Source organism: Ictidomys tridecemlineatus, chromosome 8 (assembly GCF_052094955.1).
Source record: "Ictidomys tridecemlineatus isolate mIctTri1 chromosome 8, mIctTri1.hap1, whole genome shotgun sequence".
Classification (NCBI taxonomy): Eukaryota; Metazoa; Chordata; class Mammalia; order Rodentia; family Sciuridae; genus Ictidomys; species Ictidomys tridecemlineatus.
Genome location: NC_135484.1, coordinates 82,997,066 through 83,012,815, shown reverse-complemented (window position 1 = coordinate 83,012,815; position 15,750 = coordinate 82,997,066). Strand labels below are relative to the sequence as shown.

The 15,750-nt window shown below is 36.3% G+C and overlaps 1 protein-coding gene and 1 non-coding gene across 5 annotated transcripts; both read right to left on the bottom strand.

The window, feature by feature from the left end:
- Positions 1-4,473: 4,473 nt before the first annotated feature.
- On the bottom strand, positions 4,474-4,579 carry LOC120889390 (small nucleolar RNA U13). The gene has a single exon (XR_005733293.1). It is a non-coding gene; the product is annotated as a small nucleolar RNA U13 (small nucleolar RNA).
- A 1,277-nt stretch (positions 4,580-5,856) lies between these two features.
- On the bottom strand, positions 5,857-13,191 carry Cox7a2 (cytochrome c oxidase subunit 7A2). Of its 4 annotated transcripts, none has more exons than XM_078019716.1 (4): positions 12,903-13,191; positions 11,368-11,457; positions 7,664-7,748; positions 5,857-6,075 (listed from the first exon to the last, which is right to left on the bottom strand). In XM_078019716.1, exons 1-4 carry the CDS (start codon positions 12,918-12,920, stop codon positions 5,933-5,935), a joined length of 336 nt encoding a protein of 111 aa, XP_077875842.1. In that variant the 5' UTR covers positions 12,921-13,191; the 3' UTR covers positions 5,857-5,932. The 4 variants fall into 4 exon arrangements, with proteins under 4 accessions (XP_077875842.1, XP_005340392.2, XP_077875840.1 ...); XM_005340335.5 differs by having other exon boundaries at positions 5,857-6,055; positions 12,903-13,056; XM_078019714.1 differs by having other exon boundaries at positions 5,857-6,049; positions 12,903-13,056.
- Between the last annotated feature and the right edge of the window lie 2,559 nt (positions 13,192-15,750).

Genomic DNA, 15,750 nt, shown 5'->3' with positions numbered 1-15,750 from the left:
TGTATTTCATTCTAAATAAAGAGCTACAAATTATTAAGCTCAGTGAAGAAGGCATGTCAAAAGCCACCACTGGTCAAAAGCTGGGCCTCTTTCCCAAAGTTTAGCCAAGTTGTGAGTGCAAAGGAAAAGTTCTTGAAGGAAATAAAAAATAAATAAATAAATAAAAAAAAAAAAAACTCCAGTGAATAAGAAGGGGAAATGGCCTTATTGCTAATATGGAGAAAGTTTTAGTGACCTGGTTAGAATATCAAACTAGCTACAACATTTTCTTAAACCCAAACCAAATAAAAAGCAATACCCTCACTCTTTTTATTCTGTGAAGGTGGAGTGTGGGGGAGGAAGCTACAAAAGAAACATTTAAAGCTAGAGGAGGTTGCTTCATGAGGTTTAAGAAAAGTAGCCACCTTCATAACATAAAAGTGCAAGGTGAAGCAGCCAGTGATGATAGAGAAGAATCCAGAAGTTATAGCTAAGGTCATTGATGACTACAGCTGCACTACATAACAGGTTTCAGCCCAGGGGGTGGAGTACCCCTGTGATCCCAGCTACTGAGTCGGTTGAGTCAGGAGAATCACAAGTTTGAGGCCAGTCTCAGCAAATTAGCAAGACCCTATGTAGAAACAAAAAAACTAATAAACAGAAGAATATAATTTCAATGAAGATGAAACAGCTTTACATTGGAAGACAATGCTATTTAGAACTTTCATAGCTAGAAAGAAGCTAATGCTATCTCTTGTTAGGGGTGATTTTAAGCTGATGACTTTTAGCCAAAGCCAATGCTCATTTACCATTCCAAAATTCCTAGGGCTCTTAAGGTTCAAGGCTTCAGTGGAGGAATAATTGGAGATGTGGTAAAAACACCAAGAGAACTAGAATTCAAAGTGGAGCCTGAAGGGACTGAATTGCTGCAACGTTATGATTATATTTTAGTGGATAAGGAATTGGTTCTTATGAATGAGCAAAGAAATTGGTTTCTTGAGATAGAATCTACTTCTAGTAAAGATGCTATGAACATTGTTGAAATAAGAACAAATGATTTAGGATATTACTTAGTTGAAAATGCAATGGCAGGGTTTACTCAAATTTTGAAAGAAGTTCTATTATGGGTAGCAAACTTTCCAATACCTTCACATGCTAACAAGAGATCTTTCATGAAAAAAAGAGTCAATCACTGCTAAAAACTTCATCACTGTCTAATATTTTTTTCTTTTTGGTGCTGGAGATTGAACCCAGGGACTTGTGCATGCAAGGCAAGCACTCTACCAACTGAGCTATATCCCAAGCCCCATCATTGTCTAATTTTAAGAAATTGCCATAGCCACCCTAGCTTTCAGCAAGTACCGGCCTGATCAGTCAGCAGTCATCAACACTAAGGCAAGATCCAGCAACAAGGTTATGACTCCCTGAAAGATCAGATGATCATTAGTACTTTTAGCAACGAAGTATTTTTATTCAAGGTATACACATTTTTAGACATAATGCTATTGGGCACTTAACAGACTACAATATAACACATAACTTCTATATGCCCTGGGAAACCAAAACATTCATATGATTTGCTTTCTTGTGCTATTCACTTAATTTTAGTTAAATCTGGAAGCCAATCTGCAATATCTCTGAGGCATGTCTTTGATAACATGTTTTGTCCTGTAGAAGTCAATGTATTTTTCTTTCTCAGCATACTTAATAATTATCTATTGTAGCAAAAAAAAAAAAAGTTCTGACCATTAAAAGACTTGATTTGGAAACCAGTTATCACAAATTTATTATTTCAGCTGAGCTGCATAATGCCTCACTACAATGTAAAATCTGCTAGTTCACTGACGCACAGGAACTTAGAACAATGGTATGCTGTATGGACTCGATATATGTTTACATGAATTACAAATCTTGATATATAGATACAAGGAATATATTGATATATGGATAGCGGTTTACAAAATGATGCTGTTCACATGGATGCTTAGAAGGGCTCAGAAAGAGAGTTCCAAGCTGAAACATACGACACTTCCAGCTATGTCATAGCAGGGTTTTGAACTGACAAAACTGTCTATAGCTGTATCCTAATTCTTGTTTTCATAATTTGTATATGTATTCTCTGTTCAATTGCATTTTGTGTTCTATATATATATATATATTTTTTCAAACCATTCCTGTTTTGAGAAACCAATGACTACTGAACACTATTTAGTGTAACTGAACACTATTTTGAGCACTGAACACTATTTAGTGTAACTGGTAGAGTTCCTTTAGATAGAATAGCTACAAAGTCCAGAAAATTCTGTTTTGGTTGATTCGTGACTAGAAAAACTTCACTGTAGTAATTCAATGTACAAGGGAAACATTACTGGCCAATGGAATCCAACAAGCCATAAGAGCAGGCATTGGTTCTGGAATCAGAAATGAGTTGAGCTAGGACCCAAAATGCCTCAAGGTCTTGCCTCCTCCACCTTGACTACATTCTTTAAAAAAACAAACAAGCTCCACAAAGACTGCTAATTGCCAGCCAAACAACCTCCAGGTCTCATTAAACCAAATTCCAACTTTGCTTAGCATCCTTAAATCCAGGCATGATCATGTTACAAAGCTACAGCCCAAGAGATAAGAGCTGAAGTCTGTGTTGGGCTTTTAAAAAAAGCTCATTTATTTAGCATGCACTCCTCACCCTTCCTTTTTCATGCTAGAACATGAATAAGATAGCTGGAATTAAACATCCATCTCACAACAAGGATGAAGACCATAAACTACGAACAACAGAGCCAAAAGACAAAAGGAATCTAGTACGTGAATGAAACTGTGAACCGGAACTACCAGCCCTTACTATAGTTGAGGAAAAGGGTACTCTTGTACATTGCTGGTGGGACTGCAAATTGGTGCGGCCAATTTGGAAAGCAGTATGGAGATACCTGGGAAAGCTGGGAATGGAACCACCATTTGACCTAGCTATTGCCCTTCTCGGACTATTCCCTGAAGACCTTAAAAGAGCGTACTACAGGGATACTGCCACATCGATGTTCATAGCAGCACAATTCACAATAGCTAGACTGAGGAACCAACCTAGATGTCCCTCAATAGATGAATGGATTAAAAAAAAAATGTGGCATTTATACACAATGGAGTACTACGCAGCACTAAAAAATGACAAAATCATGGAATTGGCAGGGAAACGGATGCCACGAGAGCAGATTATGCTAAGTGAAGCTAGCCAATCCCTAAAAAACTAATGCCAAATGTCTTCTTTGATATAATGAGAGCAACTAAGAACAGAACAGGGAGGAAGAGCTGGAGGAAAAGATTAACATTAAACAGAGACATGAGGTGGGAGGAAAAGGGAGAGAAAAAGGAAATTGCATGGAAATGAAAGGAGACCCTCATTGTTATACAAAATTACATATAAGAGGTTGTGAGGGGAATGAGAAAAAAAAATTACAGTAGATGGGGTAGAGAGAAAAGATGGGAGGGAAGAGGAGGGGGGATAGCAGAGGATAGGAAAGGTAGCAGAATACAACAGTTACTAATATGGCATTATGTAAAAATGTGGATGTGTAACCAATGTGATTCTGCAATCTGTATACATACATGGTAAAAATGGGAGTTCATAACCCACTTGAATCTAATGTATGAAATATGGTATGTCAAGAGCTTTGTAATACTTTGAACAACCAATAAAAAAAAAAAAGCTGATAGAATAAGAAGATGTGGTTCCTGCTCTCAGAGTTAATAGGAGTATCAAATGTTTAGCAGGATACGGTGGCCTACACCTGCAATTCCAGCCACTTAGGAACCTGAGACAGGTGCACAAGTTTGAGATTGGAGTGGGCAAGTTGTTGAGACCTTGTCTCAAAAAATAACAAGGGCTGGAGATGTAGTGTTGTGGTAGAACCATCTCTGGATTTAATCCCCAGTACCATACACACACATACATCATGCACACCTGGGATGTTTCAGGCCTATACTGATGAGGAAAAGACTTAGCAAGGTTACCTACTTAGGGAATTCCAAGGTTTGAAACTAACCAGTTACAATGGTTTCTGGTCTCGTCAATTCTAATTCAAAAGGATGAAAACTCTTGATGGAAATGAGTACAGGGAACACTTGGTGCATGCTGAAACATGGGAGGAGCCCAAGTTTACAGTACAATCTGGGGAGCATCCCCAAGTGTGTGAGAAAAAATAAAGATGGTATGCACCAGAAAGAAGTCTCAGTGGTGACAGCACTGAGACTGCATTTCAAATACAAGATGGAAGAAGAGATAAGGCTCTACAGGTAGGGCAGACAGCCAATTAGAGATCACTGAGAAACTGAATGATGGCACTGAAAACGGTACTAAAAAGAGACTGTACAGGGAGACAGGAGTCTCTAGGTTTTCATATTTGCACACATTGCTATTAACAGTGAACTATCAACACAGCCCAGTCAATATTTAATCAAACTGGTGAGATGACATACTGGAAAGACTTGAGATTTTTTTTACTTCAGACAGGTAAGGTGCTGACATCTTAACAAGATTTGGAGGGAGGCAAATCTCAAAACATACAGTATGAACACCCAATCATCATGCTTATGAACCCAAAAGGATCAAGATTTGAGATTGTAACAATAGTCATTGTTTCCTGCATTTTTCAATACAACTTACAGACTCCTTTCATGGATTCTGGGCTAATCTCTAAAATGTATCAATAATACTTCTTTCTGAATGCTATGAAGTGAGCAGACATGGGATACTGTCCAGCAACCACTTCTGGGATCTTGCCCTTCACCCTTACCTCCAACTCCACCTATGCTTACAATGCAAAATTTTAGGGTGAAGGGCAAGTAGTTAGCCTAAGATTTTTTAAGTCTCTTCAACACTTAAGTTTACCTAATCCTATCAATGTTAACATAGCCCAAAAAGAATATTTTGGCATAAAAAAAACTTACTAGAAGTGTTTTATATATTGTTTTACTGATTTAAGCCAGATATATAGTAAAGCACTTGTCACATTTTCAAGAGATGAAGGTTATAATCAAGCTGATTTTCTTTTCCACAAGTGTCCTTCACATTACATCATTAAGAAATTTTAAATTACATTAACAAAAGTTAAATTTTTCTTTATAAAATACTGTAGTTTATGCAGGCAGAAAATTGGCCACCCAAATCCTTTCAACCTCAGAGGTTTAAGGCTAAAATCTGTAATTGGTTACTTTCAAGATCTGTACCATAAGCATCAATGTTTTGATAGCAAAAACTGACTCAGTTTTTCCAAACATATTTTTCTTAATATAAAGCTCTTCCTCGTAGCTTTCCCCCAGACTCAACTAAATCCCAATTTCATTTAGTACTACAAATCTATACCTTGCAGAGGAGACTATAACAAACTTTGACTCCCTATGTTCCTTCAGAAGATAACTTTTGGAAACAAACTACTTTATACTTAATATCATAGATTAACATAGTAAAAGCCAATTCTGAGTATGAGAAAAAAATCCTAAATTTTTTTACAGTCATTCTATTAAAGCCCAAGTCTAAACCATGGAATACATACAATATTATACACACTCTGACATAAAACAAACTTAAGATCCTAGGGTCCAAATATAATTTGATTCTACTATGCCCAGGTTCCAGCAGAAGGGGGAAAAAAGAAAGCAATATGCTTGAAAGTGTTAGGCTTAACTGAAATTAAGACCATTCACTGTATAGTTCTCAGGTGCTAAATGCAAAACTTCACTATAACACCATCAAATGAATGGTGATCTATACAAGCTTAAGGACAAAAGAATCAGTTTTTTGCTTCTTACCTAAGATTTGTAAGTGCTAATCAAAACCTGGATTATTGGTGTAATTTACCCTTAGGTGATAAAAACAAAACAAAGCATGGTAAAGACTGCTTTATTGGTGGCAGTTAGTACAAGTCAATAAATATTGATCCCCAAAGAAGAGCTCTGTTATTTAGAGTACTGGTCCATAGAGAGCTGAATTAAACTGAACCAAATGATTGCTGAGAAGACTGAAGTCAATCCTGCTTCTTGGGAAAAGAAGCCTTGGCCAACTCATATATGGCATAAGCTGTTCCTGAAAAACAAACAAAACAACTTACAAGAAATTCTGAATTTAAATGAATGTAAGCTTCACATTCCAGCTCAAAAATTATATGGCAAAGATGGCATTTAAAAAGATTACATTAATGTATTTTGATTGATACTGGCAAAATTTTAAAATAAATATATGTAAAATACATTTCATTAGTTTTAATATTAACTTCTATACAAAAATATATTCTTGGGCTGAGGTTGTGGCTCACAGGTAGAGTGCTCACCCAGCATGTGTGAGGAACTGGGTTCAATCCTCAGCACCACATAAAAATAAAATAAAGAGATTGTGTTCACCTCTAACTAAAAAATAAATATTTAAAAAAAGGTTGGCTAGGGCTGGGGTTGTGACTCAGTGGTGGAGTGCTCATCTAAGCATGCACGAGGCATTAGGTTCGATCCTCGGCACCACATAAGTGTAAAATAAAGATATTGTGTCCACCTAAAACTAAAAACTAAATATTTTTAAAAAAAGGTTGGCTGTTTTAAAAAAAATGTATTCTGGGCTGGGGATGTGGCTCAAGTGGTAGCGCGCTCGCCTGGAATGCGTGCGGCCCAGGTTCACAAAGATGTTGTGTCCACCGAAAACTAAAAAATAAATATTAAAATTCTCTCTCTCTCTCTTTAAAAAAAAAAATGTATTCTGTCAACTTAATAATAAACGTAAACTGTTTTAAGAATGAGATTAAGAATATACATAAAGGATATTTCCATATTAACCTAACATTGCCTGAGAAATGCTAAAAATTATTCAAAAGACAAAAAAAAGGAAGGTGTCTGTCAATATGCATGTATTCCCTGAAGTGTGTTATCAACATAAAACCAAAGAGAATAATGAGATTTTAAAATAACAAAACAGCTAATATAAGAAGTTATATTTTTTAAAACTTATTACCAGAATGTCTAAGAAATAATTATATTTTGAAAAGAACATAGGACATTATCTTATTAAGAAAATCCAAATGTCACTAACCGGTTTTTGTCTTAATCCATAAATGCCCCACCTACTTTTAAATGTATTCAAGTTAAAAGAAGTTACCTTGGCATGAGCATAAGGACTTTGCAATTAGGAGTTCAAATCCCAGCTTTTCCACATAGAAGCAATGTTATCTTGGATGACTAATGTAATTTTCTCATTCTTAAAATAAGGACACATGAAAGACCCCATTCAAGAGTTATAAAAATTCAAGTATGTGGCATTCTGATCAAAATGATGAAGACACAGTAACTACAAAAATATTGTTTCTTTCCTTCCCCAAACAGCAATCATTCAAATTCCTAACTATGCTCCTACTACACCAACTTGAGACATGCCTGCTTATATTAACTAATGGACCTACCTAATACGTTGAAAAATTATCATAGGACTTTGTATAAGTAAAAATTAAATATTGTTGTATAATATTTTTGTTTTCATCATAAATATGTATGCATGAGTTAAGATGTGTTATTCATCACAGTAAAAATATTCAAAAGCCCTTGCTATAGAACGTAGAATGAATGTTTTTTGGCCAAAAAAACAAGCTCCAGAGCCTCCTGATAACATTACTATTACTTATCTATGAACAATCAAATATTCCAAATATCTTACCACCAACTGTAAGAACCATGGTGGCTCTATACAGCAGGGCATCAGCTACTCCACCCTTTAGATGCACCGGAATTCCATTATCCTCCTAGGTTAAAAGAAAAAAGAGATTAATAAATGTGTCTCTTGTTTTCAACTAAGTTTCAAAAGATTAATCATTCATATAAAATGAAACAACTCCTTAAAACCATGGAATTTAAATATTTAAATATCACAAATCTAAAAGGGCTCCAATTTTGATTATTCTTTACTACTATTTTTAAAATATGAACTCCTTAAAGTTAACTTTCTTATTTTAATCCCCATACTTAAATTTAGTTGTAGAAAGTTCTTCTTAAAAGTGGAAGCAAGGATCTCTGATAAATATTATCCAGTATATAGAACTCAAAAAACTTACCACTAAGAAACCAACTCAATTAACAAAGAGGCAAAAGAACTAAACAGACACTTCTCAAAAGAAGAAATACAAATGGCCAACAAATATATAAAAAAATATTCAACATCCCTAAGCAATCAGGGAAATGCAAATCTAATCTACACTGAGATTTTATCTTGCTCCAGTTAGGATGGCAATCATAAAGAACACAAATAACAACAAATGCTGGCAAGGATGTAGGGGAAAAAGTTCACTCATATATTCTTGGGACTATAAATTAGCACAGCCACTTTGGAGAACAGTATGGAGATTTCTCAATGGAATTCTACTCAGCCATAAAGAATGAAATTATGTCATTTGCTGGATGGAAATGGATGGAAGCTAGACTCAGAAATTCAAAGGCTGAATGTTTTCTTTCATATGTGGAAGCTAAACCAATTAAGGAAGGGAAGTGGGGAAGATTCCATGAAAATAGAAGCGAGATCAGTGAAGAAGAGGAAGGGAACTGGCGGGGGATGGGGGTAGGGGGGCTGGAAAAGGGAAGAAGGGCAAAATGAAATCGAGCAAATTAAAGTAGGCTATGTACATATAAGAATATACCTTAGTGAATTTCAACTTCATGTATATCAATAAAGCACCAAATTAAATGGGAGGAAAACCAGTAGTAATAGGAGAAAAGGGAAAGAGGACGTACTGGGGACTAAAGTGGAGCAAATTTCACACATGTGTGATTATGTCAAAATGAACCCCAATATTATGTAGAACTATAATATACTAATAAAAACTTTTTTTAATCCTAAAAAAATGAAGGGGACAGGCATGGGATTTTGGTTTATAATCCTAAATTTTATAAGCCGAGCATCTCTTCCAGCTTCTGGCACAGAAGAGATATTCAGTATATCTGTTAAATAAAATATTTTAATTTTATGTGGTATGGTATACATTTTTTATCACTGCTGGGATTACAGGCGTGCACCACTGTGCCCAGCTCAGTTCTTCTACAACTTGAGAATTGGCAACTAGTTCTTTAAATGTTGGGTAAAATTCAATAATGAAACCATTAGGGCCTGAATTTTTCTTTGATGGTGGACTTTTCATTATTGGGTCAATCTCTATACTTATTATTGGTCTGTTTATATTTTCTGCATCTTCCTGGTTCAAATGATAGGCTGTGTATCTGGGAATTTATACATTTCTTTTAGGTTATCCAATCTGTGGTCATGTAATTTTTCAAAGTAGTCTCTTAGGGTCCTTTGCATTTATGTGGTCTTGGTTATCATGTCTTTTTAAAATTTCTGATTACATTTGTCTTATTTTTCTTCTTAGTTTTTAAAAAAAAGCAATAAAAGTTTGCTTAACAGCTCAATTTTGTTAATCTTTTCTGTTTTCCTAATCTGTTAAATTGTTCTACTCCCCTAGGCCTTTTCCCAAGAGATAGTCACCATTCACAGTATGATATAGATCTCTTTTAATGCTTACATCATTAATTCTAATATATACACAAACTTAACACACAAAATGAAGTTATGCTATATAATCATCTGCCATACACTATTTCTTTTTGCTCAGTACTTCAAACCTATCTTATTCTTTTCAGTGGCTACATGGTATTCCACTATGCCAAAATATCTTAACCTGAATTAGTTAATCTTCTTAATGGATATTTAGGTTGTCAGGTTTTAGGGTTTTTTCCCCCCTAAATTAAGATCCTCATTCCCATTTTTATATACTTACACAATTATTTCTGAAGGAAATAGTCTTAAAAGTAGGCTTCCTAGATGACAAGGTATGTAATTTCTTTTTAATAATACTTTCATAACCCTCTAAAACTTTTGTACCAACTTTACTGCTATTATAAAAGTATGATAGATGAATGCATACATCTCCCATTCCTGGTTAACATAACCTATTTTAAAGTTTCCTAAAATCTTGCCAGTCAGATGGGGGCAGTAGCAATTTTTAATTTTTTTAAATTCATGTTTGTTTATTTTAATAAGACTGTGGTCCAAAGGTTCACATTTTAATAGAACCTACTGTTGTTTCAGTTCTAGGAACAGGTTAAACTAGGGCAGTCCCATGAACTACACAACCTGAGGGGTGAGGGCTCAGGGATAGGACCATTTTTTTTCTTTTTCTTTTTTGTGGTACTGAGAATTAAACCCAGGGTCACTTGTCATGGAGGCACATCCCCAGTCCTTTTTATTTTATTCTGCTAAATTGCTGAGGATGGACTCAAACTTACAATCCTTCTGCCTCAGCCTCTTAAATTACTGGGGTTACTGGGATTACAGGCGTGAACCACCACACCAAGCCAAGACAATTTCCTGGTGACACTGAAATGACTGAGCTGATCTACAATAAATCTATGAGAGGAAGAAAATTACTTCGAAGGTCTGAGTCCCATCTACCATAGCATAGTAATACTCCTACTCCATGTTTAGGCAGGGCACGCTCAACCAATAGTGATTCTCCAGAGGACAGACCATGTTTTGTTTCCAGGCAAAGGCACAATCCATGGCCAACAATGCTTCTACCTATCTAGAATGCAACTACGGCAGAGAGGCAGTAAGGTAAATGGTGCCTAGCACCTATTCCAGTGCTCCAAAGGAGTATGCATCTCTTTCTTGGCTGGTGGCTGTGATGAATTAAACCTGTATTTCTTATTGATTCATAGGAGTTCTTTGTATACTAAGGACATTAACTTTTTGCTATATTTGACATTTTGCTCTCAATTTGTGCCTTGTCTTTGGTTAACTATAAATAAATCTTAAATCACCAAACCATGCAATTTTTCTTCTTTACTGCTTCTCAGTTTTATAAAGATTAACTTAGAAGACTTCCCCTAAGATTATAAATATAATTTTTTGAGGGAAAATATTTACATATGTAATTTATTTTCTTAGTATACTATGTATAAGGAATCTAACCTTCCTTTCTTTAAAATAGTTATTTTTGTCAATACTAATTTATTGCATCCTTTCCTGTGGCTATAGCTTTCAACATATATTAAATTTCTATATAATACTTGCTGTGTTTCTGGGTCCTTTCTGTGGTCTCTCTGTATGCTCCTATGCAATTACTCCCTAAAGAATGCTAATGAACTCCTCTAAAACAATTTATCATTGATCTATACCTTTCACTCATTTTTTTCTAATTGTTCAAGGGCCTCTTGGATATAGCAAATGCTCAGTTAGCTACCAAAACTTTCTTATCATTCTTTTGCTAATACAGGAGGACCTCTTACAGCAGACTCTCCAGATTTACTTCTCATTTCAACTTTTTGGTACTCTAATTACCACAAGTAACAATCTCCTATAAAATATTTCAGTACCTGAAACAGCTTTTGTTTCTCTGGAACTTTATTTTCAAAATGTCTGCGTGAAGCAGTGCTGATGGTCCTTTGGGCAATCTGACGAAAACGCTGAAAAACGGAAAATCCACAAACATTAAACATATTTAGAGCCTAAAGAAACCTTGAGAAGAAATCACTTTCATATTTAATATTATAGAAGGAAATGAGTCTTGAAGCATATCTGATTTATCAACAATAAAGTTTATGGACCAGCATCCAGATTTTTCAATTTGTTGTCTATCCTCTGCTCTGTTCTTCATATATTACATTCTGCAATCTCCAAAGATCATATTCATATCTTTGGCTGAATTCAATCAGTAGCTTTTTATAATCCTTAAGGAAAATATTTTAATATATAAATATTACAGAAATAAATGGTTAACTAAAATAGTCTAAACTCAAATGTTTCCATTTAATATCCTTCCATATGAAGAATTGATTACTAGACAGCAAAATAAACCAATAACATTCCTAATTAATCAAAACGTTCCCTTAATTACATTTTTTCTTAAGATTTTTAGTGTGGGTGTGTGGTGTGGGCTCAAACCTGGACCTTATGCATGCCAGCCAAGTGCTCTACCACTCCCAGCCTCCTAAGAAATTTTTAATAGATATTTAAAAAAAAAAAAAAAACTTGCATTACATGCCGGGCGCAGATTTGGCTCACACCTGTAATCCCAGGGGCTCCAGAGGCTGAGCAGGAGGTCCAAAACCAGCCTCAACAATGACAAGGCGATAGGTAACTCGGTGAGACCCTGTCTCTAAATAATATATAAAATTGTGCTGGGGATGTGGCTCAGTGATTGAGTGCCCCTGAGTTCAATCCCCAGCACAATCCTTCCACCACCCCGCAAAAAACTTGCATTACATACTTAGTTTAAATAACGAAATAAACATGTATTCCACTTTCTAAAATAAATGGTATTGAGGAGCTAAGACACTGTTAAATAACTATAAAAGAAAATGATCATTGCTATTTTCTCAAATTTTTGGAAAACATTTCACATACTCAAAGTCGGAAGATAGAGGCCTGGGGGGCAACGCAGAACCGCGGGAAGGGACTGCTTCCCAAAGTCCTATCCAAAACCGGATGACTTGTTTTGAAAACCGCCTCTGGAACTCATAAGCTCAGAATCATTGAAACTTATAACCTTTAGCAGCAGAGGAACCCTAGTGTTCCCGTTGTCAGAAATTTTTCACCAGGAACCCTTGATTTTACTCACATCAGCTACAACCTCTTCAGTGACCCATTAATTAGAAGCAGTGGCTAAGAACCCAAGGTGGTCTAACCCGCAATTCTGTCCAGCTTCTCAGGCTCTTCCCTCCCCACCCAGCAACGGCCAGGGGCTAAGGGAAGGAACGAATGGGGAAAAAGGTCAGGCGAAAAGGACACGGAACAAGGTGACTTCAGAAGACGTCTTCTGCTCCACTTCCAGGAGAGTTTTGGTCACAGACCTTGGCCTCCACTCTCGGCTCCCATGCTCATTACTAAAGCAAACCGAGCAGCTACTTACCAGCATATTCCGCAGCATCTTGCCTCCCTTACTGCCCACCAACCGCGACAACTGAACGCCAAGAACGAAATTAACCACGCCGGAACCGGAACTACCTCCTCGCCTGGCGCAGGCGTCGAAGAACACAAATCGGTCGGTGCAGAGGCGGGGCTTTACGCCTAACCATAGAGAGCGGAGGAAAGGGATGGGCGTGTTCCGGCTGCCTTCGCCCCAGCTGGCTGGCCGGCCGTTTACTTCCCGTGAGCTCTTCTTGAGTTTTTCTGTGGCAGTTCCAAAAAGAGTCCAAGATGTTTGGGTGGCGGTGTGGGAAGTTTTAAGTAGTTCAACAAGCGTAGATAAAATTGTGAGATTAGGCTATCAGAGAAAACGAGTGTTTTGAAGGTGGTGTACACCTGAGAGGAAAAACCCGGATTGTGTCCGTGTTATCTTGTGTATTTCATCCGATTTCACAACCATTGTTTAGAAACAAAAAGATAGCACGGACACAATCCGGTTTTTTCCACCTAGGAAACTGTCGTGAGGTGTTAACGTTCCTTGTTTTGAGAATACTGCTGGAAAGAGCCGTGTCAGGATTTTTTTTCATCTTGCTGCTGAACTCCCCAAGTAGGAAGCTCTTCCGTAGTGTCCCCAAACTGTGGAAGCAGCTCACTCGATTGATTCTGGGGAAATGCTGAAAAGAGGAGTTTAATTGGAGCTGGGTGGAGGTCAGGAAAAGGATGGCAAATCTAGATTCAAGTCTTGCTCTTTCAGATTTAGCAGGGCACTATATTCCATGATTGGAATTGTCAGATGGCGATTATTGTACAGATGGGCTGCCCATATATCTTCCATCAGTCTTGCTTTATTCCTTGTGTTCACACTTAAGTGTGTACAACTGAAAATACCTATCATTCTACAATAAATATTTCCACCTTTTTAGACTCCTATAAATTATTCCATTGCCATTTCAAGCAGAAACTAATATGGATTTAGCAAAGGTATATATAATGTGTGGATTAAAGCTGACAAAATTATTTCTTCTAGCCCTTAGGGTTCCCCGCCCCCACAATCCACTATGTTAATTGGTTCACCAGGTTACACGTCTCAATTCAAATTCTCTAACTCATCAAGGTTTATAAATACTTGATTCACATCCTTCTCAGAGAACCTGGTAAGAGAACCTGGTATTTACCTCCTTTGCATTATGTACTGTAGTCAAATTTTTGTGCACAGTTATCACACACTGTGAGAACTTTTTACTGCCTATAATTTGAACTTGTTCAAGTTGTGTTATGTTTTCTCCATTTATCCAACTAGATAAAAACTTCCCAAGAACAGAGATTGTGTATTTCTTACCAATTCTCTAGTAAATATTCACCTGTTGGTTAATGGATATCATTAGATACCCATTAACCAACAGATGAATGAATATTTACTGGTTGACAGATCTAAAAAGCTCTAACAAAAAGAACAAAGGATTCACATTAAACAGATCCTAAAGTAGATGCAGATCCCAATATTCCTGTCACTGAGTGCATTGCAATTTTCTTTTTACTGCTTCATTCCATAAACACATTCCTAAATTTAACTACCATCCCATTTCTCTTCTCCTTCAAAATAAGGCACATGCAGATTTCTTTATACTTGTCTCCCTTCCTCTCCTCCCCCAATTTTTTCTTATCCCATTTAAAAGTTTTTATTGTTGTTAGGGTCCATCAATAGCTTCCATGTTATTAAACTGTCAATTTTAGTTTTCAACTTCTCCATCAGCAACATATAATATAGTTGACCACTCCCCTCAAGATATTTTTTAAATTGAAAATAAGCCATAAATGTGATACAGTGTAACACTGTATGTATAGTTTTGAGTTTGGTTTTAACAAGTCTTTCATACTTTTTTAGTCCTTTTATTTCAGTGACTGCTCCTTTTAGTTTTTTCTTGGATCCTCATTCTCTAGACATTTTAAAAAAAACCATCTTCCCTTTTTTCTGTATTCATCTCTTTGGTGAACTTATCAATTCCATGGCTTGAAATACCACTCATGTGATGACAATTCCCATGCGTGACAATTTCCAGACTGACATTTACCTTTAACTCAAGACTTCTCCACTTGAATGTCTAGTGAGCATCTTAAACCTGAGGCCAAACCTCTCCACTTGAATGTCTAGTGAGCATCTTAAACCTGAGGCCAATACTACCATTACTCCATGCCAAGCCATCGGCATGTTCTGCTCAGGTTACTGCAATGGCCCTTTTAACTGGTTTCCATCTTTCCACTCTTCAACTACTCTTCATCTATTCCATGCAGCAATTACCCTTCTAAGAATCTAAGTTAGATAATATGACTATCCTCAAAACTCTGCTTTATTCACTTGTGTATCACCAGCCCCAGAATTGTAATTGGTTACATAGAAAATTCTTCATAAATATTAGATGAATGAATGCACACTGCATAAAAGAATGAACTTATTGAGAGTAATTTTTTAAAAAAAATATTTCTTAATACTTGGTGGACTCTTCCAAGTAATTCAGTCCCAGGATTCCTGTCCTTGCTCCTGTTCTGTAAATTATGTCAGAAAACTGGATGAAATTTGTGTGGGTGCCTACCAAAATTTATTGGATCCTCTTAGGCATACTTGAAATTTACCATCAGATCAATTTGTTCTCAGAACCATGTTACTTTCAAAATAAGCTCCTTTCCCAAACATGTTTGGATTTTTCTGTGATATTTCTGTCTGGAATATTATAGAATGGCTCTTTTGAAAAAACTGCCTTCAGAAGACTCATAAAAGTATAACAGAATTGGCAATATTCTATGTAGATGTATAGAAAATGAGATATAGTGTTAAGACTGTTTACTAATATCAG